Source organism: Lolium rigidum, chromosome 5 (assembly GCF_022539505.1).
Source record: "Lolium rigidum isolate FL_2022 chromosome 5, APGP_CSIRO_Lrig_0.1, whole genome shotgun sequence".
Classification (NCBI taxonomy): domain Eukaryota; kingdom Viridiplantae; phylum Streptophyta; class Magnoliopsida; order Poales; family Poaceae; genus Lolium; species Lolium rigidum.
Genome location: NC_061512.1, coordinates 55,236,534 through 55,245,376, shown reverse-complemented (window position 1 = coordinate 55,245,376; position 8,843 = coordinate 55,236,534). Strand labels below are relative to the sequence as shown.

At 47.6% G+C, this 8,843-nt stretch overlaps 1 protein-coding gene across 1 annotated transcript; it reads right to left on the bottom strand.

Annotated features, from left to right (window-relative positions):
- Positions 1-812: 812 nt before the first annotated feature.
- LOC124652321 (60S ribosomal protein L8) lies at positions 813-2,488 on the bottom strand. The gene is made up of 2 exons (XM_047191345.1): positions 2,014-2,488; positions 813-1,346 (listed from the first exon to the last, which is right to left on the bottom strand). Exons 1-2 carry the CDS (start codon positions 2,451-2,453, stop codon positions 1,001-1,003), a joined length of 786 nt encoding a protein of 261 aa, XP_047047301.1. The 5' UTR covers positions 2,454-2,488; the 3' UTR covers positions 813-1,000.
- Positions 2,489-8,843: the final 6,355 nt, after the last annotated feature.

Genomic DNA, 8,843 nt, shown 5'->3' with positions numbered 1-8,843 from the left:
TGCCCGGCACGAAGTCGACCCAAACTTCCACTCACAATCAACGGCTGATCGGCAAAAGGTCTTCACCTCAGGACGTAGAGGCACTTCACACTCCAGTTTACACAAAATTTCACATATGCTGCGTGGAAGCAAATTTCGCCGGCTTTACATCTCGGCAATCTCGCCACCAGTTACCGCAGATTGCAAGCTGAAGCTGACGGCAACATTTGCACACAAGATTCAGGTCCAGCAGGTTGTTACTTCACTGACAGTGTGCCAAACCTTCAGCTGCCCGCAACATCTTCGACGCCCCAGTTCATTGGGAGATCAGGAGATCAGATGCCAGCTAACATCCATCTTCAGCAATAGCACCCCTGATAATAAGAAGACTTTCCATGTCTCCAGGAGTACATATAAACCTCAAAGCGCACTTGCAAGCAAAACTAGCTACGAGACTACATGATAAAGCTTTCACTTTCAGATCTCAAACTTGCATATGTACCAAAGAGTAATTTGACCGTAGGCCATGTCTATTCTACGGTTAACAAATGAAGTCAAATAGCTATTGCTAAGGAGAGTTTTGGAGCACCGGGTTACAAGAACCATCAGATGGCTGACACACTAGTAAAAACTGTTATTTACATGTTGTTTGACCTTTCAGATAGACAAGACAGAGCAACAAAGGGAATTAAATCCCCATCCTGGTGACTCTAGCTGCCTACAGACAAAACAAGTGTGAAGTAGATGATAACCATCACTGAGACACCAAGTCAGGAACAGCAAAAACAAATTAACAAGTAAACGACACTAACTTGAGCAACAGAAAGACAAAATATCCAAGCATAATCTTCTTTATGTGGAATGAAAAATCCAGACCACAATGACGAAAACTGATAACAAACATCACCAGGTTACCAAAGTACCGACCAAAAACGATATCCATATTGGAATACATGTCCATGAGGTGCAATAATCTAGAGGCGAGCACGGTAGCAAACATAGGTAAACAGCAACGACAGATCTAAGTGGCCTTGTCGGCCTTGGCAGCAGAGGCAGCAGCCTGGCCTCTGAGACGACCAGTCCTCCTGGCAGCGATGAGACCAACCTTCTGCCCAGGTGGGGCATCACGGCGGACAGTGGAGGCGTGACCAATGTGCTGGTGGTTACCTCCTCCGTGGGGATGCTCCACAGGGTTCATGGCCACACCACGCACCTTGGGCCAGCTGTTCCTCTTCACACGGTACTTGTGGTAGGCGTTTCCAGCCTTCAGCATAGGCTTCTCAGTCCTGCCTCCACCAGCAACCTGCCCAATCATGGCCCTGCAGCCGCTTGGGACAATCTTCTTGGCACCAGATGGGAGCTTGATCCTGCATAAACAGAACATTAGTAACTAGAATGATAGCATGCTTACATGTACAGTTAAAGAATACTTCACAAACACAAGGACATTCAATCAGCAAAGGAACAACAGCAAGCAGGCCTGCCCATTTATTCAACATCATCTAGTTCAATAACATGTAAATTCCAAAATAGAGCAACTGATAACAAAGCAATGGCTAGCTCACATGTATAAAATTATCGATCTTCAATCTAGAACTTAGCTATGTCAGTCAGAAAATATAAACAGGATAATCCAAAATATTAGCAGATGATTTCTGGTTTAAGATATACACACATTTCATGCTCTATGCCATGTTCTATCATAACAGAGCACTAAACATTTCGTAGCTATAAAACATTGAAATTTAACATCCAAAAGGCACATCAATAATCAACTACAGAAATCGTTTACTCAGTATTACATAATCCTCTCAGATAAATTACAAATAGGCTGATATACACATGCATAATTCTATCAATTGCATAGCATCGAAATAACGGATCTGGTTAACTAAGAATACAAGGAGATAATCAGTTTCTACCCGAAATCACATCACAACAGACCAATTAATAGCTATAGGCACTAAAATGACAGATCCGGTTAAATACATAGCAATACTACTTGGAGAGTGAGAGAGGAGTCGGGAACAATACCTTGATGTTCCGTTGTCCGGGTTGTGGCTGATGACGATGGCGTAGTCCCCGGAGGCCCTGGCGAAGACGCCACGGTCACCAACGTGGTGCTCGACGTTGCAGATGACGCCTCCCTCAGGGATGGAGCGGACGGGGAGGACGTTGCCGACGGAGAGCGTGGCGCGGCGGCCGCAGTAGACGAACTGGCCGGTGTACATGCCCTCGGCGGCGACGAAGAGCTCCTTCTGGTGCTTGTAGCGGAAGGGGTGGCGGAAGGTGACCTTGGCGAGCGGCGCGCCGCGCCCCGGGTCGTGGATGACGTCGGTGACGACGCCCTTGAGGTACCCGTTGCGCTCGCCGAAGTCGAGCGAGCGGAACCGGGCCGGGCCCTTGCGGTGGTGGGTGTGGGACTTGAAGACGGAGCCGGCACCCTTACGCTGAGCGCGGATCACGCGACCCATCTCGGCGGCGGCGGCGGCGAGATTGCTGCTGCGGCGGCGGCGGGGGAATGGGGAGCTGGGTGCGGCTAGGGTTTGTGGAGGGAGAAGGGGGGCGCTTATATAGCGTTGTGGGGGGTTTGGGGATTGATCACCCTAGTGCGGACGGTCAGGATTGGGTTGTGGGTGGGTTTGCACCGTCGGATTTGAGGTGCCGCGGCGACAGTGGAGCTGCCGCATGGGGCCCGAAGTGCGAGTGGCTGAGTGTGGACTGGGCTGTTATGGGCTGGTTGTCACTGCAGTTAGGCAACGAAGTGAGCTTGTATGGGCTGGAATGGACCGAACTCTTCAGATACAGATAGAAGTCACTCACGGTTCTTCGATGGAAAAAAGTAAAATTATGTGCACCGGATCTTGTGGTGCAACTGGTGCACCGGAATTTGATATTCATCTTACAAAACTTAGAACAATTCAACGAAAAATAGTGTATAGAAATGAGGAGTATATATATTAGCATTTGACAACACTTCAACTCCAAATTCAAAGCACAGTTTTGCAGAACAATGATGACAAATTCAGTGCTGCAACCCAATATAGATTAGATAGTATCGGGGAGGAATTTTTTCGAGAATGCATACTAGAAGGTGCCTCAAGTTTTTAGAGAATTCTTTTAAAATAATACAAAATATTTTATAAATTGCAGGAGTGTTCCGCGAATTCAGACATTTTCAAAAGTGTGACCGGGTCGACAACGTGGCCACCGATCAGCCGCCAGGCCGCCATCGGCCGGTGGCCAGCCTATCAACCACCCTAATGCTCTAGGTTTTAGGGTTTCGGTTGTTCTCTCCCGCCTCCCCGCCAAAAAATTTCCCACCTATGTCTCCCGCCACCACTCTCCCGCCATATTTTCCCGCCATCGCTCCCCCTATATTTTTTGTCATCGCTCTCCCGCCATATTTTCCCGTCACTTCCTCCCGCCACGTATACAGCTTCTTTTCTATATAAAAAAAAAGCAGGCATTGATGCTCCTCGCTACACATATGCTTCTACCTCACCTTTTCCTGACGGCCCACCCTTAGCTATCATGAGTGTGCCCTGCTATGACCAGTATTTTAGGTCGTCGAAGGAGAAGGATGCAAGATGGCCCCCGCGTGTGACAGCGGAGCGGTGTTCGTGCGCCCGTCTTACGAAGGTTAAGCAGGGGGAGGATTTCTCTTATTGGTTCGGCATGAATTTTTCATGTGTGCGAACTATGATCATGATCCACCCCCAAGTTCATGTTCGTCGTCCAAGAGGTCGCCGGTATGTTTTAACAAAATTTTGTTTAGGCATATTTTTCTGTCTTTATTTTTCTGGTTTAATGTTATTGTTTGTGTTGCAGTCTTCCTCATCCATGTGCAAATGATTTCACTAGATATAAGGAGCAGCCGGATTGGGCACGCCGCGGTGTTGAGAAAAAACACCAGCGTGCATGTGAAAGAACATTTCATGATCTCTAAGTTTTGTGTGTTTGTTAACAACACCGGTGACAATTTAACCGTGTGCTAAGTGGTTTACAGTTATGGAAAAGATACCACGGAAAATCTCGACCCACTCAAAAAGGAAGAAAAGAAAAGAAGGAAGAAGCTGAAACCTGACAGTGGCCGGCACTGCCGGCAACTCCGGGCCGGCACTGCCGGTGTGTACACCCCGGCACTGCCGGCGTTTTCGGCCCGGCACTGCCGGCCTGTCTGTCGATCTTCAGATTCAGAAAAGGGCCGGCACTGCCGGCGTCTCAAGGCCGGCACTGCCGGCGTTTCACCTCCAACGGGCAGAAAAGTAGGTGGGGTATAAAAACCCCCCTCCACCTACCTTGGAAGGTTGCTCAAACCCTAAGATCTTCATCCTCCATTGCTCGAGCCACCAAGAACACCAAAATAGCCGGATCTCCTCCCTCAACCACCCAAATCACTTGTGCTTTGGAGAATCGAAGGAGAAGACCCCGATCTACATCCTCACCGAAGCGTTTCTCATTTCCCCCTCTTATGCTTGAGGGCCCCCTTGCTAGTGTTCCTCTTTGGATCCCTAGTTGTTGTTGTTGATGTATGCTTGTTGATTTGTTGTGTTGTTACGGATTTGGGAGCCTCCAATTTGGTTGTGGATGTGTGCCCCAAGAACTTTGTAAAGGCCCGGTTTCCGCCTCGAGGAAATCCCTTAGTGGAAGTGGGCTAGGCCTTCGTGGCGTTGCTCACGGGAGATCCGAGTGAAGCCTTCGTGGCCGTTGGTTTGGCTTGCGTAGCAACCACACTCCTCCAAACGTAGACGTACCTTCTTGCAAAGGAAGGGAACTACGGGAATCATCTCCGTGTCATCGCGTGCTACACTCTCGGTTACCTCTATCCCACTCTATCTACTATTGCGTAGCTATACCTTGCTTAGTTGATATCCTTGTCATATAGGTAAATTCACTTAGTTGCATATCTAGAGAATTTACCTTTCGTGTCAAGCCTAAATTGAAAAAGAACTAAGGATTGGTTAGCACCTATTCACCCCCCCCCTCTAGGTGCGGCATACGATCCTTTCAATTGGTATCAGAGCCTCGGCTCTTATTTCGGGCTTAACCGCCTAAGAGTATGCTCGGACGAGGATCCCTCGGTAGGGGCCGCCAAGTCGGTCTCCGTGGAAGACTTCAATTCATTGAAGTCCTCCATGGAAGCCCAAATGGAAAGCATGAAAAAGATGATTGCCGAGCTTTTGGCTCCGGCCCTTCCCAAGGCTCCTAGTGTAGAGGTAAAAGACACGGGTGCGTTAGATGATGGAGAGGCTTCGGACTTACCCTCATCTACCAAACCCGTGGAAGGTGATAACTTAAACACTATCAAATCTACTAGTGCATCTCCTAGGGGAACTAGTGGAGGTGAAAGCTACAATCGAGTAGCTCCACCTTTCCTATCTCCCGATATACCGGTTCCCCATCCTCATTTAAACATTCGGGGCGACCCACCTAAGTTTTCCGTTGATAATTTCGATACTTGGCAATTTGAGTTCCGCTCTCATGTTTGTAGTGCCTCCAATGAACTATGGAGAATCATCTTGGAGGGCTTCAAGCCATACAACCCCGACAAGTTGACTAGAAGAGAAGCAATTGATAGTCAACTCAACAACACCGCCCTTCACATGATTCAAACTAGTGTGGGGACACCGGAATTGCATCGTGTCCGGAACTACACCACCGCCAAGGAAGCTTGGGACGGTTTGGCCGCGAGTTGCATTGGAAGTGAGAGCACAAGGAGGAACAAGTATAATGCTCTTAATAATAAAGCCGAAGGATTCATGAGGCTACCGGATGAAGATCATGAACTCATGTATGGAAGACTTGTCACGGTTGCCGATGCCTTCCGGCTTATTGGTGCCACCCACATCAATGACTCTTGGATCAAGGAGAAGTACATTGAATGCATGATGCCATTTGCACCCATTGATGTCAAGACTCTTGTGGGAAGGGAATGCTATTCCTCTCTCACCTCTCAACAAGTCGTGCACGAGATGCAAGCTCTCAAGGTGCTTGAGGAAACCTCTCATGATTCTCGCAATCGTGCTCTTGGGATGGAAAAAGGTGCCAACCTTGCCTTGGTGGTCAACCCCGGTGAAGAAGTGATTCCTCAAGAATATTATAGGGCATCGTGGAGTATGTCCTATCCGGAAGATTTGCAATGCCACTACCATGATCACATGGCCTTCCATGCAAAATCCTTTTGGGTTGATCCCTCCAAGGCCAAGGAAGACAACATCAAGAGGAACAACAAAAGTGGTTTCACTAGCTTTGGTCCAAAGACAAGATCTTGCTACAATTGTGATGACAAGCGCCACTTCATTGCCGAATGCCCCTATGAAAATAGAGAGCTTCATAATGGGAGGCTCATTCCCAAGGACAAGAGCAAGGACACCAAGGGCAAGTATTCAAAAGCCCCCAACAAGAAGTTCTACAACAACAAGACCAAGAAGGGCAAGAGGCCCTCAAGAGTTGTGCTAGTAACAAGGGAAGAATATTCATCCGATGAAGTTGAAAGTTCTAGTGGTGATGAAGATGAAGAAAGCTCAAAGGAATTGGCCGCCATCATCACCACCAACATACCCTCTTCATCTCTCTTTGAATCCCCCAATGAGAACCCTCCTATCAAGAATGCACATTGCTTCATGGCAAGGTCCTCCTTGGACACATCTATCGTGCTATCAACTCAAGAAGAGTATACCTCCGGAGATGATGATGTTGATGATGAAGAAGATGCATCCTCCAATGGATTGGCCGCTCTTGCCTCCCTCTCCACTAACTCTTCATCACCAAGTGAATCCCCCAATGAGGTCATCCTTGTGGAGGAAGAAAGTTGCCTCATGGCTAAATCCTCCGAGGTATTGATACGTCTCCGACGTATCGATAATTTCTTATGTTCTATGCCATATTATTGATGATACCTACATGTTTTATGCACACTTTATGTCATATTCGTGCATTTTCTGGAACTAACCTATTAACAAGATGCCGAAGTGCCGGTTCTCGTTTTCTCGCTGTTTTTGGTTTCGAAATCCTAGTAACGAAATATTCTCGGAATTGGACGAAACAAAGACCCGGGGGCCTATTTTTCCACCGGAGCTTCCGGAAGACCGAAGAACATACGAAGTGGGGCCACGAGGTGGCGACACCACAAGGCGGCGCGACCCAGGGGGGGCCCGCGCTGCCCTATGGTGTGGCCCCTCGTCGGGCCCCCGACTCGCCCTTCCGCCTACTTAAAGCCTCCGTCGCGAAACCCCCGAGGCGAAAAACCACGATACGGAAAACCTTACCGAGACGCTGCCGCCGCCGATCCCATCTCGGGGAATTCCGGAGATCTCCTCCGGCACCCCGCCGGAGAGGGGATTCATCTCCCGGAGGACTCTACACCGCCATGGTCGCCTCCGGAGTGATGAGTGAGTAGTTCACCCCTGGACTATGGGTCCATAGCAGTAGCTAGATGGTTGTCTTCTCCTCATTGTGCTTCATTGTTGGATCTTGTGAGCTGCCTAACATGATCAAGATCATCTATAATTCTATATGTTGTGTTTGTCGGGATCCGATGGATATAGAATACCATGTCATGTTAATTATCAAGTTATTATACATGTGTTGTTTATGATCTTGCATGCTCTCCGTTACTAGTAGAGGCTCTGGCCAAGTTTTTACTCTTAACTCCAAGAGGGAGTATTTATGCTCGATAGTGGGTTCATGCCTCGCATTGACACCGGGACGAGTGACGAAAAGTTCTAAGGTTGTGTTGTGCTTGTTGCCACTAGGGATAAAACATTGGCGCTATGTCCGAGGATGTAGTTGTTGATTACATTACGCACCATACTTAATGCAATTGTCCGTTGCTTTGCAACTTAATACCGGAGGGGTTCGGATGATAACTCGAAGGTGGACTTTTTAGGCATAGATGCGAGTTGGATGGCGGTCTATGTACTTTGTCGTAATGCCCAATTAAATCTCACTATACTTATCATGTCATGTATGTGCATTGTTATGCCCTCTCTATTTGTCAATTGCCCGACCGTAATTTGTTCACCCAACATGCTTTTATCTTATGGGAGAGACACCTCTAGTGAACTGTGGACCCCGGTCCATTCTTTAATACCGAAATACAAATCTGTCGCAATACTTGTTTTACTATTTTCTCTCGCAAACAATCATCTTCCACACAATACGGTTAATCCTTTGTTACAGACAAGCCGGTGAGATTGACAACCTCACTCGTTTTGTTGGGGCAAAGTACTTTGGTTGTGTTGTGCGGGTTCCACGTTGGCGCCGGAATCTACGGTGTTGCGCCGCACTACATCCCGCCGCCATCAACCTTCAACGTGCTTCTTGGCTCCTCCTCGGTTCGATAAACCTTGGTTTCTTTCCGAGGGAAAACTTGCTGCTGTGCGCATCATACCTTCCTCTTGGGGTTGCCCAACGAACGTGTGAAATACACGCCATCAAGCATATTTTCCGGCGCCGTTGCCGGGGAGATCAAGACACGCTGCAAGGGGAGTCTCCACTTCTCAATCTCTTTACTTTGTTTTTGTCTTGCTTTATTTTATTTACTACTTTGTTTGCTGCATTATATCAAAACACAAAAAAATTAGTTGCTAGCTTTACTTTATTTGCTTGTCTTGTTTGCTATATCAAAAACACAAAAAAATTAGTTACTTGCATTTACTTTACTTATTTCATCATGTTTCCTTTTAATTTTACCACAAAGAACATACCGGTAGGACGCGGGTCTATCATTGGGAGAAACAATATAGAAGAATTTTTCACCCATGTTAGTACCATTGAAGATTTTGAAGATAGACACTTGGTAGACCTTGCTCCCACTTATGAAATTGCTGCCGTCGCTTTAGTTCGCCTATTGGAAACTA